At 37.0% G+C, this 17,439-nt stretch overlaps 1 protein-coding gene across 2 annotated transcripts in view; it reads left to right on the top strand.

Moving 5' to 3' along the window:
* PRKCE (protein kinase C epsilon) overlaps nucleotides 1–17,439 on the top strand; it is a 284,740-nt gene that overhangs the window by 97,456 nt on the left and 169,845 nt on the right. For both annotated transcript variants that reach the window (XM_002196599.7, XM_032747421.3), the window contains exon 2: nucleotides 1,815–1,878. In XM_002196599.7, the coding sequence (XP_002196635.4) occupies nucleotides 1,815–1,878 (64 nt within the window). The remainder of the gene's footprint in view (nucleotides 1–1,814; nucleotides 1,879–17,439) is intronic.

Raw genomic sequence — 17,439 nt, 5'->3', positions numbered from 1 at the left:
ATGTCTTTTTTGGATATTCAACACTATTATTTATAAAAAACCAGACACCCACGCTTTCATTTTCCTCTCCCTTGGGTAACCCCTGGCCTTGCTGACATTATTTCCTGCCTGGTCTATTTACAATACAGCCGCTGAGATCATTTTCTTGATCCGCTGGTCCGATGACATCAGCAGGACCTGTGAACTCCTCTCCCGGCCCTCTCTTGGAGGACTGTGGTCAGTGGAAGGAGGAGCTTGCATCATGTCGATGCATTCAGCAACCATGTCCTGAAAGAGAGGGAAAAGCCTCTCCTGTAAAGTCCTCTCAGGTGATGAGAGAAACCTGGAGACAAAACAGGTGGCCCCACTTGAACGTAGGCTGGCAAAGCCTGGCATAGCCATGGTGTTCTGGTGTCCCCTCATTTACTCGCTAATTTGTGAAGACCCACAGGTTGGTCTCCTGTTATTAGTGTGATCTGGTGATCTCCTGCTGGCCTAGCACTGTACCCTGATGTCCCTTGTGGCAGGAGAGGGTCAGCTCGGTGTCACTTGCTGGCATGAGGGAGGCAAGGCCACCTTCCCCTGCTTTGGGAGGGGAGGCTGTGATGAGGAGGGAGGGGAGAGCGCCCCTTCCCAGCCACAACCTCTGTGTGCAATTGCCTCAGAGCAGCAGCAGCAGCGTTGGGCACATTCTGGGGTTTCTGCTGAGAGAGGAGAGCACTCATCCCTGCCTGGGTCTGGCCCTGGCCTGCCCCCATCCCCAGCGATGGACGGGCTGGGGCTGCCCTGGTGCCTCCTTGACCACCTGCTCCTGTCCGGAGTGGTGTGACACAGGACAGGTCCTGGCACACAAGGTCCCTTGCAATCTTGCCTGTGTGGTTTTCCTACTAAAATAGGCTGAAAATACAGTATTAATGTACAGAACATCACATAACTCAGGCTCTGAAATCATGTGACGGTAACTGCTATGTTAGAGCAGAAGCTACTGATTACATAATATTTTAGTTACAGTTTTATTTTTCAGAGACGTGTGGCAGCAAAAATAGTTTTTAATTTGTTGTGTGTACCATTAAGACACTCAAATCCAGCAATATTTAGATTTGCTGATGAAACTTGTGATAAAATACAGGAAGATCTGTAATAAGCTCTTCATTGTGGTGCCTAAACTGGAGCTTATTCTCATAGCCTGTGAAATCTTGGAAGTACAGCAGCTTGATACTGAGCACCTGTATTTCATGCTGAGTGAAAGTGATCTCCTCATGGGTAAAGACTCCTTAAAATCCACCAGAATGGTGCAGAAATAAACAAATTTTGTGTTTCAGAAAAAGAGGATAAAGCATGTATTTCTTTCTCCCAGTGAGGACACAAAAGGGGTATTATAAACACGTGTTAACCGGCTGTATGAGCTGTGTGTGTTCATTTCCCCCATTCTGTGACCAGAGCTGATCTGTCTTCCTGTCACAGTGTGTTTTCCACATTTATATATCTGGGCTCAGTATAAATAACAGTAAAAAACTTGCTCAATTGTGGCACCTTTTGATTTTCTTGAAAATAGTGGTGCAAATATATGTCGGAACAGTACATTAAATATTTGAAATGTAAAATTCACTGAGCTCAAACTTTCCAAGCGTGCACACTTCTTTTTTATTCCAGTGAAGGTGCAGGGTCCTCAGCACCTCTTTGCAAAAGGAGGCTGTATTGGTGCAGAATATGTCCTGCCTACACCTTGACTTTGTGAGGTTTGGAAACCTCTTGTTTCCTGCATGTGCAGTCACTTGCTTTGGGAGCCATTCTAAATTTGATTTTTTTTTTTCTTTTTCTCTTCTTGATTACAGATTGACTTGGAGCCAGAAGGGAGAGTGTATGTCATCATAGACCTTTCAGGATCATCAGGTGAAGGTAGGGACTTCCAATATTTTATCTTAATCTTTCATGAATGGAATCTCCAAGGGTCTCTGCCATGAAAGTATTTGAAGAGGTGTGTGCTGATATCCTCAAATCTGTATTAGCTCAAGTTAAAATGAGCACATTTTGTTCTCTGCCTTTGAGTCAGTAAGCAAGTTGCACTTCATCTTACCCTGTTAATCACTGATGGTAACAATACCAGCTAAAATTACCATAATGAGACGATCATATTTAGTATTGCTAATTTCCAGGGGAAACTTCCAAATTCTTTAGTTTTTGGAAGAATACTAACCATTATGTAGATTGAAAGGATAAGATGTCAAAGATGAGGGACAGGAATTTATTTGCTTTTTAAATTATTCTAATATTTGGTATTTTTCCATCTCAAGTAAAGTAATGACCAGAATATTGTAATCATATGAGGTGTTTTTATTTTTATGGCATAGCAGTTGCATGTTGGAAAAAACCCGAAATATGGAAGAGAAATATTTATTACATTCTTAAGAAAAATTCTAAAAATAATTTTCTGCTGTCTATGGTAGGAATAAGATAATATATGAAGAAGCAAATCTGTGTGTCTTAGTCATGCACTTGGTGACAGCCTGACTGCCAAAATGGCCTAGATGATTGATTATCTTAAATTACGTCCAGCAATCAGCTTTGACCAGCTTCCCCCAGTAGCTCATGGAGTTCACTGAAATGAGGTTATCGTCAGTTCACAGTACATAAAGAAGATTCACATGAACCCTGACAGGAGCTGAAACCAAAAATGCTATGAAATGAAATTATTTTGCCTGGCACAGTGGAGAAATGGCGGAAGAGCATGTTTATCTTTCTGTTCTTTGTAATGAATTGCTGCACTCTGACCAGCTATGAGGAGTAGCTTGCAAAAACACATATTGCTATAAATCCTGAATTTTAAAAACAAACTTTATCTTATAGCCTCTTTTTGTACCTACATAAAATGTGCTCTACCATTTTTTTTCTTCCTGCATATTGAAGAAAATATCAATTAAATAGTAGTTTCCACATATCTTTCTGACTACCATGACAGTGATCACCTGAAATGTGGTTCAAGGCATTGGTGGGATTCTGCCATAGAGCTAGATGTTCCACTGATAGCTAATTGATACCCAGGTGAGCCTGCTGTTACTATTTCATCCTGAGATGCATTCAAGTGTGTCAGACTGTCAAAAGGCAGGAAGAATGGTGTAATGAGGTTCTTCAAAAGTGGTTTAAAACTCTCTAACCTTTTACAAGGGAAAGTAAAAAATGGCTATCCTATATGTCTCCTTTATTATGTGCTGCACTACCCTGTGACACTTGAAAGAGAATTGGAAAGAAATTTGTGTCACTACAGTAGCATTGGAGGGGAACACACAAATGGAAACAGGCCAGTGAGGGAAAACAGCTTATGAAATGCTTATGGGAAGCCCTCAGGAAGAGCAAGAGGATTTAGTTGTAGGCACACAGTTTGTGGTCATTGGGAGTGGGGCTGGGGCCGAGCCTCATCCCCAGTGGGTACAGCTGTGAGAAGCAGGTGAGCAGCACTGACAGCAATGAGCCAGGGAGTGCCCAGGGGCACTGACCAACCCCAAAGGGAACAGAGGGCACACAGGTGCAGTGCATGAACCATGAGGACATAAAAGGCTGGGCTAAAGAACAAGAAGGGCAGATGCTTGAAGCTTTCTGGAGAGGTATGGGGTTGCTGTGTACGGGTTGAAGCTTTTGTGCTATTGTACAGTAATGCTCTACATGTCATGGCTGTCTCAGCTGTGACATATGCTGTGATACCTAGTTGAGATGAATTTGGTGCGCTTACAAAATGCAATAGAACTTGTATATTTTTGAGCTTTCCCATGCAATTAAATAACTGTGTAGAAGTATTGTGAGGTTCTCTAGAAGGGTTCCAGTTTTACTCACAAAAGAAAGCAGACTAGGTTTGTACAGTGCTTGTAAACAATTTTTATAATGTTGTTGGTGATACTATGGAATCTTATTATTGGGCTGTTTTATTAGGACTGTTGCCTAAGTAATTTTGGGTGTTTAGTTGTGTTATTGAAGTACCTAGTTTAACATAACAACTATGTGCATCCTTGTGTAGTGAACAGAAGCACCTAGACCACAAGGGAAGTAGCTTATTCTGCATGTTTCAAAAGTAACCTCTTTTATTTTATGTACATATATATGTAGGTAAAGATAATGTACCTGAGAGGTATTTTATTAGTTTCAATGGGCCAGTTCATTGCAGTTGATCTGTATTTTTTGAATATGAAAGGAATATGAAGTTGTACTCAGTGCATCACTTTTGAGTGGCATGGGTTGGTTGAAGTGATTGCTGCTCTTGACTAAATTTCTGAACCAGGATCTTGTTTTTTACACTCCAGTTGTCACTGTGAATAGCAAAAGTACATAGCAATCTTTTCATGATGCACAAATGGGTATTACTCTTTCACCTGGAATTTTGGAGGGGGAAAATAGAAATACTCATAGCAACAATTTTAACTGAAGGAAGCAATCAAGTTGCATGTTTCTTGCAAAAATGTGCTACATACTCTCCATCCACTCTTGTCTGTAATGCTGTGTACTGAAAATTGGACTTGTTTCTCCAACGTTATATAAGCAGGTTTCTAGTTACCAGCAGTCAGTAATGTGACACATCTAAAAGCTTTTTCAGACACGTATCTAAGTTCTCTTTTGGTATAATTGACTTAAGATTAGTTCAATCCATTAATATGGACAAAGAACATTGTTCTCTACTATACTGCCTCTAAAAGGCAAAAGTTCTATTTGTCCCAGTGAGCCGTTATGTGAGTAAATTGGTATATAAATTGAAAGTAAGCTTATGTTGCTATCATATACCTCTTAAAATCCAATTGCCACTTAGTCCCAGCTGACAGATTGCTTATCCCTCTGCATTATTTGCATTTGTGTGGCAAAACAATGGCAACAGTTATAAGCTGACTTCCTCAACAAAAGCATATGATTCCTGTTCCTCCTCTCCCCCTTGTCTAAGCTGAATCATTCATGGACTTGTGTGGCTTAGGTGTGCAGAACAGATGGAAATCTGGCAGATTACAAAGGCAGGTAAGGAGAACTTCTGCCTCTCCCTAGGTAGAAACAGACTTGTTGAGCATATCAATATCAGCATCTGGCCAATATTTTTTACATGGAGCTAGAGAAAGAACAGTAGAGTTGCTGGCCTTGCTACTTGAAGTTTCCAATGGGTTGTTCAAATTTCAGCCAATTTAGTTTTGTTCTGAAAAAAAAAAAATTCTAGAACTTGCTTCCATTCAGTTCTAGTCTTTAAAGCAGAAAAGGATTGGAAAACACAAGTGCTGAAGTCTGAGCAGTGGAAAGCAAGCTACATGAAAAGCCCTTACAAGAGCAACAACCAACCCAAGAGGAGTGTTTTGATCTTCACCTTTTTACACTAATCCTGTTTTGGAACTGCTTTATAGTTTCTGAATGCTAAAATAAATAGTTACTCACCATCCCTATCAGTGCAGAAGCAAGCAATCTTCTGTAAATTCTGTAGTAGGAACTGTCCAGCCCACATACTGAAAAGAAAATGCTTAAATAAACTGTTTTTCACACAGACGGTGATGTTCTCAAAAGTTAGGATTTAAATTTTTCTGCTAAAACATGAAGGTTTCCATATTGTGCTTCCAAATCTGTTCTGCAAAATAAAATTTACCGTTTTGGTGATGTTGACATAGGAAGAGGGTGAGAAAACAGCTCTTAAAATAACTCTTTTTAATTCTTCATTTGAAACTATGTAAGCAGTATTTTTGTAACACCTGCGAGTCAAATCTTTACCCTTCCTTTGCCAGAACTGATCTGCAAGGTAATTTAACTTCTGTAGGTTTACTTTATTTAAAACAGGTCTGTGCATTTAGAGTAAATCTGTATTTGTTTTCTGTGAATGGAAGCAACTGTATCTGTGGAACCTTCCCAAATGTAGATATGCACTAAGGTGTCTATTCACAGCCTGAAATAACTGCAACAGTTAATCAATAATTTGGTTGGATTTCTTTAAATCTTTTTAAGTGCATAAGGAACTGCCTGCCCAGAACTTTAAGAGACATTTCAAAAACAAATCCCTTTGGTCAAACAAGTAAATGTGGCTTCTCAGAGCCTGACACACCAACAGTATGAGCTGGAATTTGGTACATAGATATGTACTGTGCCATATGCAAGCACATAGCATCTTTAAGCATTTCTGATAGCTTGCTTTTGGGAGACCAAATCAAATTGTGGGTGGTTGCATTTGTTATTCTACCAGAATAGTTTGTCAGTCTTGCAAAGCATGCAATCAGTCAATTCTGCTGTTAAGTAAACATTTAGTGACCCCTTTATGTATGCAGTTATAAGAAAAACAAAGTTTATAGTAGGCTGGTGTTTGTAAAAAGGAATTTGCTTGGAAAAGATCCATTGTATTTATTCTCTTACTTTGCAAACTGCAGCTAGTGATTGCACAGGTTTTTAGTCTTGTGTCTTGACCTTCTGCCTGGGCTATGGAGAAGGATGTGTCTGTGTATCAGTCTGTCAGTGAACAGGAGGATCTGCAAGACTTGCTGCCTTATTCATTTCTTCAGTGCTGCTTGTTGTGCAAGGTCATATTGATTTTCTATATTAATTAAGTGCTGCTGTAGTGTATGCACTATTTCTGTACTGAAGTGTACTCACTAACTTTGTTATTGGCATGCTTTGGCAGTGTCTACTTTTTTTCATCTTTTTCTTCTAGTTCTTACAGAGCTTTGTAAGTAAAGTTTTTTTGAATTATTTGATAAACATTTAAGAACTCCAGTGTAGCCGATAAAGATCCAAATGCAGGCTAAAGTTTAAAACTTAACTAATATGATGATGCAATGATTTGATTTCCAAACTGGAGTAACAGATGGCCTACAAATGGGTAAGAGAGGTAAATTGCTGGAGGAATAATTAAAAATGTTTTCAGCAAAGTCAGTTTTATATGTACTGAAAGACAGGTGCTGCTATATTTAAGAGCTTGTGACCTGCCTGCTGCATTTGTGATTGAAGGTTTCTATTTTTTTTGAAATTACTGGTTTGTATGGGACACAAACATAGACTTGCAGAAGCTTTCTGCCAATTTAATTCTTAAGTTACCATTTGAAATATTTCAATCTTAAATCAACTGTGGAAAACTTCAGAATGACCTTGACATAGCAGTTTTCTTTCTTAACTGTGTTTATTATAGGTAACATGTAATACAAATTTAAGAACTAGTCAAAACTCTTTCTGTTTTCTATGTCTAATTAATTGTAATGATTATTTACCATTGTTAGGTATTCCCATTTGCATTATGGAGTTGTCTTTCTATACAATCACAGATTCCCCATTTTTGAGTGGACAGTTGAATTGTAATAAAATACCACAGCTTCTAATACACTCCTCTTCAGATTCATCTGGTTGTAAGATACTAAAATTGCACAAGATGAAGGACCATAAGGTGATATTTTACAGTAAAGCCTGCTAACTGAAGTCATAGTATTCTGTGAAGGGAAACCATTTTTTTACATTTATTATCTGACCTTTTTACATTGAAATAGCAAAAAAAAAAAAAAAAAGTATTCAGAAGTCAGCACCAAGTTATGTATTTAACATGTAATTCAAAATATATGAATTTGTAGGAGGTTTTCCAGTTCTTCTTAGCTCATTTACTTCAAGGCTCTCAGGTTTGTAAATACAGATATTGTTGATTGGCATGTCAGGACAGAAGGTCTGCATGAAAAATGTATTGGTAGAAGCAGAGAATGATTCTTAATGCCATTTTTTTGTCCCATACTTGATAGATCAGTAACATAGGTACAGCTCGTTAATCAAAATATCCAGAGGATTTGTTTCAGGCATTCAACTTCAGTAGAATTGATACAGCAAGAAAAGTTGCATTTCTGTTCTGTGTTGTAGCATCCTTTTGCAAAAATCAAAATAGAAAAATATTTTCACAGAAAATATCCCACAGGATACAAACTTTCTCTACAATTTCTCTTTGCCAGTGCTTTTCCTTGAAGTACTTGTAGTTGTCATTATCGTCGTTAATTATGCTGCTTGTGCTATGAGGGCTCAGTGAATGAGATCTGGTTGTGCCAGGCACTGTTTGAACAGAGAACAGTGAAAGGTGCTGAATCAGAAATCTCCAAGTCTGAATCAGGGACCATTTTTGCTTGGTTGTTTCAGGAATTTGTGTTACTGAAGAGTAGTGGTTTCTTTCACTAATATCTTCTATTGCAAATACAACTTTGACAGGCTGTTTGTTTGTCAGTTCCTTGTAGCCATCAGCTGCTGATCTTGGGGTGCTGAACGGGCAGTGAAAGAATTCTCATGTTTGTTCTGAATTTATGAATTAAGAATTATTCTTTTTTTTAAATAACTCATTCACTTACAGTAAATGCATGGAAAAAAGTCACAGTCATTATAGGTTCACTATTAAAAACTTCTTATCTCTTATTTTGCTCCCCAGAATTTGAGCATTCAACTCGCACTCATTCTTACTTTTCTCTGTATGTTAATGTTTGAGAAGATGCTGAGTGTTGGAAATGTCTTAGGCAGACCCCTAGGGAGTCTGGGGAGAGCCAGTGGTTTAGTCACAGTATGGATCTCTCAGAAAGGACCTAAGTAGCTTCTGTAGCTTTTCCAGAGATGTAGGTGAAGCAGAAAGGATCTGCACGAAAATATCTGTTATGGCATTGGAGCAAGCGGTCTTGAAGTGGTAAAATGTAAAGTAGCTGTAAAGTAAGGAGAATGTTTGGCATCTGGGAAACTATTTACTGAGACTCGGCAAGCCACTTGAACATTACATTTTTAGATTCAAGGCTGATGCTTTTGCAAGGGGTTAAAATAATCAGAAGCTATGTGAACAGGACAGTGGTGAACTGGCAATGCTAACTGGACAGTTTTTGTCTTCAGTCACTTGACTCATGTAGGTTTGCAAGTTAGAGCTCTTCCACACAGCTTCCCCTAGAAGTTCTTGGGAATATCATGTGCTCAGGGAGATAGAGGGTTTGAAGTGTCAATATTTTAAAGCTTTTCTCTCTTCCTGCTGTAAAGCAAAATACCCAGTCAGAAAAACCAGGCACACATTGATTGCTCTGCATTGTTCAGTCTCAGTAAGAAAGACTTCAACCTAAGATATAATTTCACATTTTTATTCACAGCTTGGATAAAGGTAGAGTCCTACACTGGCTTTTTGGCTTTCCTTCTGCTGGTTTCTGTGCTCTAAGAGAAAAACAGCAAACAAACTTAATAACAACAGGCTTAACCACAATGTTCCTTTTCAAAATTCCTTATGTAGCATATCAACTGAGAACCTATTTCCTTTGAAGCTTTGGTTTTATGTAGATAGGGTTTGGGGAATTAGTTTTTCTCCCCATTCAGGTTTTCATTTCTTCAGTATCAGATCAGCACTCATTCAAACTATAACTGAGAGGAAAGGTTAAAATCAAAGAAATTAACTGATTTGCAAGTTTTTTTTCCTTCTGCTATACCTTTATTTTCTTTTCTTAGGAAGAATAATGCAAAGCTGCTACTAATATGCTTTTTATCTTGAGTATTATTTGGTTTAAATCTAAAATACATCAGTGCTAATGTGTGGATGTTTATTACAAAATTTTTTTTTCCAGGTTGTTTTTATCTTTTTGAAATTATTTATCTTTTTTATTACTTTTTTTTTACAACTATAAGAAATCTTTAACCATCCAGATATCAAGTTTTTAGTTTGGCTTTTTTGTTTTTTAAGCCAACCAACCAATGAAATGAAAAACCCATAAAAACTTCCCAAGCATTGCTTTTATACCATTATGGAGATTTGTAGGTTGCATTGCCCAGTCAGACAACTTCTTCCTCTCAAATGAACCACTCTAAATCTCTTATTTTTCCCCAATCTCTTAGAAAATGTTAATGTCAGTAGATAACTGGAATACCTGACTATGGTGTATATTTGCTGTTTGGTGCAGTAGGTGATGTATTTCTTCTGATACAGAATTTCACCCATTGGTAGCATGGCATCTGAGAGCAGACATTTTAGTGTTTTTACCCAAGTGACAATAACTGGAAAGCCTGAGGAGAGGAGCTGTGAAATAATAGGCTGAGTTCATGTTAAGTTTTTGACTCTTGCCAGTAGACACTGACTTGAGTAATGGCCCAGGCATTTATCTGGGAAAAGGAACCTTGCAGGTTAACAGTTGAACCCCAAATTTCCTTTTAAAGGTATCTGCGCAGACACAAATCAGCACTTGGTGACAGTTCAATCTGTTAGTGCATGAGCCTTTTAAACTGCACTGCTCAGTGTAGAGGTTCTCCAAAGGGTGCTTATATAAATTTAACTTTGTGTGGCAAATGCCTTCATAAGGAACATCTCTCCATGGATTTATAGCCATCCCTTGGATTGTATCCAGTTAGCTGATTGAACATCTGGTAAGCATTGTGTGTTTGTACTAAGCCCTTACTGTATAAAGCTGGCTCGAGCTTTTCAGGCAAAGATCAGTGACCTTTCTTGGCAGACTTTAGCCACTTGCCAAAATAAATGCTTTGCAGGCAGCAAGACATAGATAGAAAATTTGGCTTAAAGGCACCTTCATATTGTACTGGAAGAGTTTGTACTTGCTTAAAGAAAACTATGTTAGTCTGAAAAAGGATTGAAACTTCTATACATGCCATGTTCCCAACTGCTGTAGCTCTCTTTTCCATTTATGTAGTAAAAGCTCTGATTTCCATATGTTGGGTTTCTTTTTTTTTAACAAAATCATGCAGGGCCTTTGGAATAGGAATGTTTAATTTTATCACTGCCTATGCCTAGTGTGTTTTTTGAAGAAAATGGGAGAAATGTATCACACTGAAAGCTATAGTGGTGTTTTCATACATAAGTGAAGCATGATCTAGTAGCAAGTTTTCAAATATAAATGTATTTTTTGAAATTTGTGTGTGGCTAGCTATTTCATAATAGAAGACAACCTGGGTGAGTCCTACACTCACTGTATACTGTGTTGTGGAAAATGCATATAATATTAGAACTTGGGGTGCAGCTTTTTTGTTGCACTTCATTAAATACATAACCTTTACTCTTATGATTTGTTACTGTTTTGCTCTACACTTTTGCTGGTGCAGTAATATGCTCTGAATAGATCTTTTCCCTCTTTCCCAACAATAGCGAAACCTATTTATTGTTAGGGTAATTGAGGCAAAAGGTCTTGGTATAATATATTCTGATTAATCTGCTAGAGAGTGGATAAATGAGGAAATACACACATTAGACACAGGTCTAGTCACATTCCTGGATATTCCATGCTTCAGCTGGATTATGGAAATTTACTTGTTCTGTGAATAGCATGAACCAAATGCCTTCAACTTAGCCTGAAAATCTACTACTGTTTTTAAAATACAACTTTTACGGTAGTATAAACAGCTGGAGTGTAAAAAATCTGTATTCTTTAAATATAGTTTTGAAAGGTTGAACTATATGAGGCTTTTTGTGAACTCTCTGTACCTGTAGCGGGAAAAATTGTTTTGCCACTGTAAAAGGCAGTTTCTGGAATTAAAAATGACTGCGTAAATCTTGCTTCACTTGAAAGTTAGAGTTTTTAAAAGGAAGCTGCAAAGTCCAAAAAGGAAGATTAAACCCTTTCATTATTTCTCAGAATTTTTAGAAGGGCAATACTAAGGCCAGTACAGCTGAGATATGTACTCTAAGCCCTGCCTGCTACTTTGTCTCAATTTTTTTTTATTCTATTCTTAATTTATATTCACTATTTCTGCCGTATGTCTTCCATGTATTTATCAAAAAAGTGAATTATATATGATAGATGTCAGGAATAATATAAAATATAGATTTTTAACATGCACTAGCAGCTTTAGCAAACAAACTGACAGATACTTTAAACTTGCAGCTATTGTGTGCTGTGTAGATCCTTGAATTCTTGCATAGTATGGATGAAGTATATTTTTAAGAAATTATATTTCTGTAGCATCTACACACATGCACACACTAAGCTTAAGCATTGATAAATGGTCAAATAATATCAGCATCAAAATACTCAACCTGAATAAATATGTGGAATTTTAATAACTCCAGGTTGCACCAGTGGGGCTCCATCCTCCAAGAAAGAGGAGATTAAAAAAGAAACAACCAAACCTTATTTATATTACGGTATTGTCAAGGAATGCTAAGAAATAGTCCTCTTTTAGTCCTCTGTTATAATTCCCAGATCAGTACCTGGAAACTAGATATTTCCAGTGAATTTTGAAACATTTTATTAAATTCAGTGTTTTTAGAAAATCTTCAATACAGCATTTTTTAAATTCACCATGAAGTCTGCTGTGCTGTGAATGGTGCTATTTAAAGGAAACATCTTCCATTGCAGTTCATGAACATTCTGTAGTAGATAAAAGTGACCCAGGGTATTTGTTCACCTCTACCTAAAATACTGGAAGCAGCTGTACTTCTCCTTTTCAGAGCAATGTAATTGTTTACATTTGTACAGCACTACTGTAAGGCAAGACAGGAAGAAATAATTTCTTTTCCTATTCAGACTTCAGAAAAATGAAACTGTGTGAATGTATAATCACTTTCGGACTTTGGTCAGGGTTCTTGAAATCCTAGATATTATGCTGTAATAGGTGTAATACTTAACTGTACTGTGACAAAGACCTGGAAACATCCTGTGTTCTGCTTGAAAGAATGCCCATCTAACAGTCCAGTTCTCCTGGTAATCCTGTGTCAGGACTTTATTTGGGGCTTGGTAAAAATCAGATATCTCTGTGGAATTGTCTTCTCATTTAAAGAGAGCTCCACAGGCAGAGGTGAGAATTTTAGGATCAGGTTTGATGCCTTGCCTCAGGAGGTGAGTTTTACAAAAATAGTCCTTTGCATTTCAGTTGACAAAGTAAACCAGCAATGCACTGCTATGTGTTCAATTAGCATTATATTTATATTATATAATGCTAATATATATATTTATATATTATATTTAATATTCAGAAGCAAAGTTCACAAATATTTTGGTTCTTCGTAAATGTCAGCATGAGAGTCACACATCATACCTGCTGAACAGAGAAAAAGAGAAGTAAAAAGGTCTAATTGGCTGCAAATGCAGGAAGTAAAATTTAAATAGCCAGTAGTTATTTTAATTTTTCAACTACAGCAACTTGAGTTTCAATATCTGATTGACTTTGGTTTTAGAACAGTTTGTGGACTAAAGTTGTTTTTGACGAAAAGTAGAGTTAAAGTTTATAAAGAATTCCTATAATTCATTTGATTCATTTGATGATTCCTATAATTCATTTGTATGCACACCGTAGTTGTAGCAGATTTTGGGAATATTGATAATGGCAGATATTTGGTTTAGAGCATGCAGTTTTTGTGTGCTCAGAGTTTTTTGAGTGAACAGAAATATTTAGTTATTATATTAAATACACTTTGAGACTTGTGCAAATCCAGTACTTCAGGCAAGGTAATATTAATGCTAAATATTAATAAAAATAATGAACCCATTTTATAATAACATTTTTGAGTCTGGGATTGTCTGGTTAAACCCCATAATTGGAGTGATCTGTACATCTGCCATCCTGACTTTGGGCAAGGTTCTTCAGTTTTCCGGAGAAGTTTGTTAATGCACTGGAGTGTCTCTGTTGTGCTGCAAAGCTAATATAAGTAGAAGCATTCTTTAAAAGAAAGAGCTTTATAAAGATTTGAGATTTAGATTTGTATCTTCTCTTGAGTTAACTGCACACTCTTAATTGAAAGACTAGAAAGCACACTTGGTGATGTAATGAGCTTGCAGTTAATGAAATGCATTTATCCCTGTTTCAAATAGTAAATAAATTTTTAGGCTGGGGGAGGTGTTGTGTGTTTTAAGGATTCATTGTTGTTAAAATGTTTTTACTATCTATAGTTCCTAAATTATAGTCAGGTCCTTTTTCAAAATCCTTTCTCAGAGCATTTTACTGAATACAATACCTTGTGTACAAATGCAGGAGTTATTAGTCAGTAAGTAAACTTCTAAATTTGACAGTGACAAATTGACCATTAATAAAAAATAATTCTTGGGGATTTTTTCCCTAGTGTGTGGTGGTGTACTGGATTTCAAATCTGATTTTAAATGATCAAAGTCCAAGCGAAACAGAAGCTGACTGAAGTTGTGCTAGGGGAGGTTTAGGTTGAGTATCAGGAAAAATTTCTACATCAAAATATGCTGCTCATGAAGTGGTTGGGTCACCATCCCTGAAGGTATTTAAAAGACCTGTAGATCTAGCACTTAGTGACATGTTTTTTTTAGTCGTGGATGTGGCAGTGCTGGATTAGTGATTGGATGCAACATTTTAAAAGTCTTTTTCAGTCTAAATGAGTCTATAATTTTATGAAAACTCTACTAACTAATGATTTCAGGATTTGAAGATTCAAGTTCTTTAATTATAGTTTGTTTGGGGTTTTGTTGTTTTGGTTTGTGGTTTTTGTTTTGAATAGTCACTTTCATTCCAGGTCTTTATTACTAGAGAGCAAAAATTCTGCATACTTAGGGAAAAATCACATATGTAACTTATATAAGAAATATTTTACTTGCTCATGTAGTCTTTGTGGGATACAATCAGCACCAGAAATTTCATCTCTTGTTAAGATACGGCTTTGGAGGGTTTGACAGGATCGTTTCAGAAGAATGTGTACCTCATTAAAAGTTATTTAACTCTTTTTAGGTAGATTAAGCATTTCCCTTATCTGTGCTTCAGTGTTGACTAAGTGATGCAAGAAAATCCTATGTTGATCAAGTACTTTTCCTAATTTTTTGACTTGGAAAAGGGGAGGGAGACTTCACAGATGCAGTAATACCTTGTTTGATGCCTTCTCTGAAGGAACTCGCAGTATTTCCACCAGGATAGCCAAGCCACTTGCCACATTAGGTTGTGGTCCAGCTTTTCACGTTTCTGTTTCTTTGCACCATTACTTACAGCTTTGTAATTCTGTATTGCACCAGAAAGGTTGACTTGGGCTATGAGCTGTGAAATAGCATGAGCCTGTGTCTCTGTGGTTTTTCCTGGATCTCGGCAGGCATTATTGGAACTCTTGTCACTGAGTGGACAGATCACGTGAGTTGTCAGGCATTGTGTGTTCTGACAAACCGAGAATGGGAACACGCTGAAATATTTGGAATGGGGAATACAAAGATCTTTCTTCCATGCCAGTTTAGCTACACAGAACTATGGAAAGTATTGGAGAGTATTTAATTTCATTGCTTCTGCCTTTAGAGGACAGTAATTACAAATAACCTTGTGAAAAGCTGATGCAATGAATACTGTCCAATACGTTCTACACAGTTTCTCTGCAGTGTTCATATTTTTTTTCCTAGTGAACAGGACTCCTGATTCAGTACATGGTAAGAGTAGTCAAAGCAGTTTTCCTTTGTTGTGTATATTGCAGACACACAGGCTATAGAAGTTATATCTAAGAGCTTGCATCTTCTTAATTTCTTTGTCCAAACTCTTTTAACAATATAAAGTATTAAAATGGAACTATCATGTTACCAAATTCTTTTTCTGAATCGGAAATACCAGATGCTGTTGAAGTAACAGCTACCATCACTCAGGGTTGTATTTACATGATAGTTTCATACTGAGTCCTTGTAACAATACTGCTACTGCCAACATTACTGGTATTAAAGGACTGCATGAAAGACTGAAAGAGGGTTGGATTTGCCATAGCACAATTAAGACTGGAATTCTTGTAGCATTTCTGGTCTGAATAATAGCATGAAGCACACAGTATTTCTTCTGTGATTGTAATGAAGGCAGCCCAGTTCCACAGAAACAATTTTACATCAATAAGATACTTGGAAGACAACATGGAAGGAATCCAACCTTCCAATTTCATACCTACTTTAGAGAGACTAAGGAAAGAATCTGCCTTTTAAACATCTGGAATCTATTTCTTCAGTTTTATGGTATTGATGTTGGGTTTTCTTTTATTAATTCTTCTTTTCTTTCTGGGAGATGTATGGTTGAGGTTTTTAATTAGTTAGAAAATGGAAGCTTCTGTTAAGGATTATTCAGAATAAAGTTAAATAATGGCATTGTTAAATTCAGGAGGATCTAAATTTTATTGCTAGTTTCCTATTTTTATAGCACCCAACTAAATATTTTCCTTCTTTTCCCATGTAGTCCTTCCTCAAATAACAGCTGAGGCTGGACTTCAGTTGGTGTACATTAATCACAGATGAGCAGAACATGAATGTGCTGTTAAAGATTATGTAGTTGCAGTTTAAAAGGATTGTTTTAGTGTTCTCTTTTTGGAAATTTGCTGCTACTTTTGTGTAGCTGTGCAAGCAGTAGTATTTCAGGAGGTCATTTTCTAAGAAATGGGCACAAAATCTCAGTAATTATGATGAAAGAATTTTGTATTTTTTGAAGACTTTTCTTTTTATTTTTTTTTCACTTGGTTGCTATTGTTAGTAGCTCCTTCCAGTGAAGCCAATGGAAAAGTTGGAGCAGTCAGGCAAACGGTGTCTTGAAGCAAACACCCACAGAAATAAGTGTCTATATAAGGCTTTTTCTCCTTATGTTCCTTAATTAACCTGAGATATAGCCACCTAACTCATTTAGGTTCTTGTGGAAATCCCACCTGTCCTATTAGGCACTAAAGCCTTAATTTGTCCTGTACTTCTTTGTGTGGGGCTTGATTATGCACAGCTCTAGGTACCAGTGCATACAAGTAGTGTCTTCTCTTGCTAAACCAAACAAAGCTTGTTTTCTATCTTGTTACAATGGGAGGAAAAACAGCAGAGTACCATTAATCCCATTGTTTGAATTTGGAGCTAAAAATCAAAGTCAAACGTCTTTTTCTCCTTGTTGCTGTGAGGTTGGATTGTATTCATTATCTTGCTGACTGGCCCGTAACTGTCTTCCCTTGCTTCCTGCCGAGCAGCTTATCCCGGCCCCAAGTGCGTTGCTTCCCCTTCCACTTCCTGCCAGCTTCGCCTCCAGAAGTGCAGGCAGGCCAAAATCTGAAGTCCCTGCCCTGACAAAACTGATTCTTACTTGGATATCAGTATTTGGAACTGTAATTTCCTGCAAATCCTTCCTTGCTGGGCTCTTTAAAGTTTGCTATAGTTAGGATAAGTAAAAGTACTTGCATAGATGACAGAATCGGTTGTACTGCAGAATGGATTTTTCCTCTTTGGTTTGTTTTGGAAAGACCACTGAAATATGTAATTGCTCTGGGGAGAAGTCATGACTTTACTGTGGCTGTGTATTATTTGGAGTTGACCCTTAGCAGGAAAAAAAATCATTGCAGATCGTAATGTTTGTGTTTTATTACAAGTTCTAGGGATAAATTTGCCTTGATGTAGAAATAATGATGCATGGAATTGCCAATCCAAAATACCACTTGTACATTTTGCTTTTGAGAAAATAAACAGAATCCATAGTAGAAACATAGTAAGTAGGAGATACTTTTGTTAAAAGAGTACTCAATTACAAAACCAAAATTAATCTTAACATCGTAAATATGAAGAAAATTTAGACTAAACTGTTTTAATCAGTCAAAAAAAT

The sequence above is a fragment of the Taeniopygia guttata genome, chromosome 3, assembly GCF_048771995.1.
Source record: "Taeniopygia guttata chromosome 3, bTaeGut7.mat, whole genome shotgun sequence".
Classification (NCBI taxonomy): domain Eukaryota; kingdom Metazoa; phylum Chordata; class Aves; order Passeriformes; family Estrildidae; genus Taeniopygia; species Taeniopygia guttata.
This window is presented reverse-complemented; position numbering and strand designations above follow the sequence as displayed.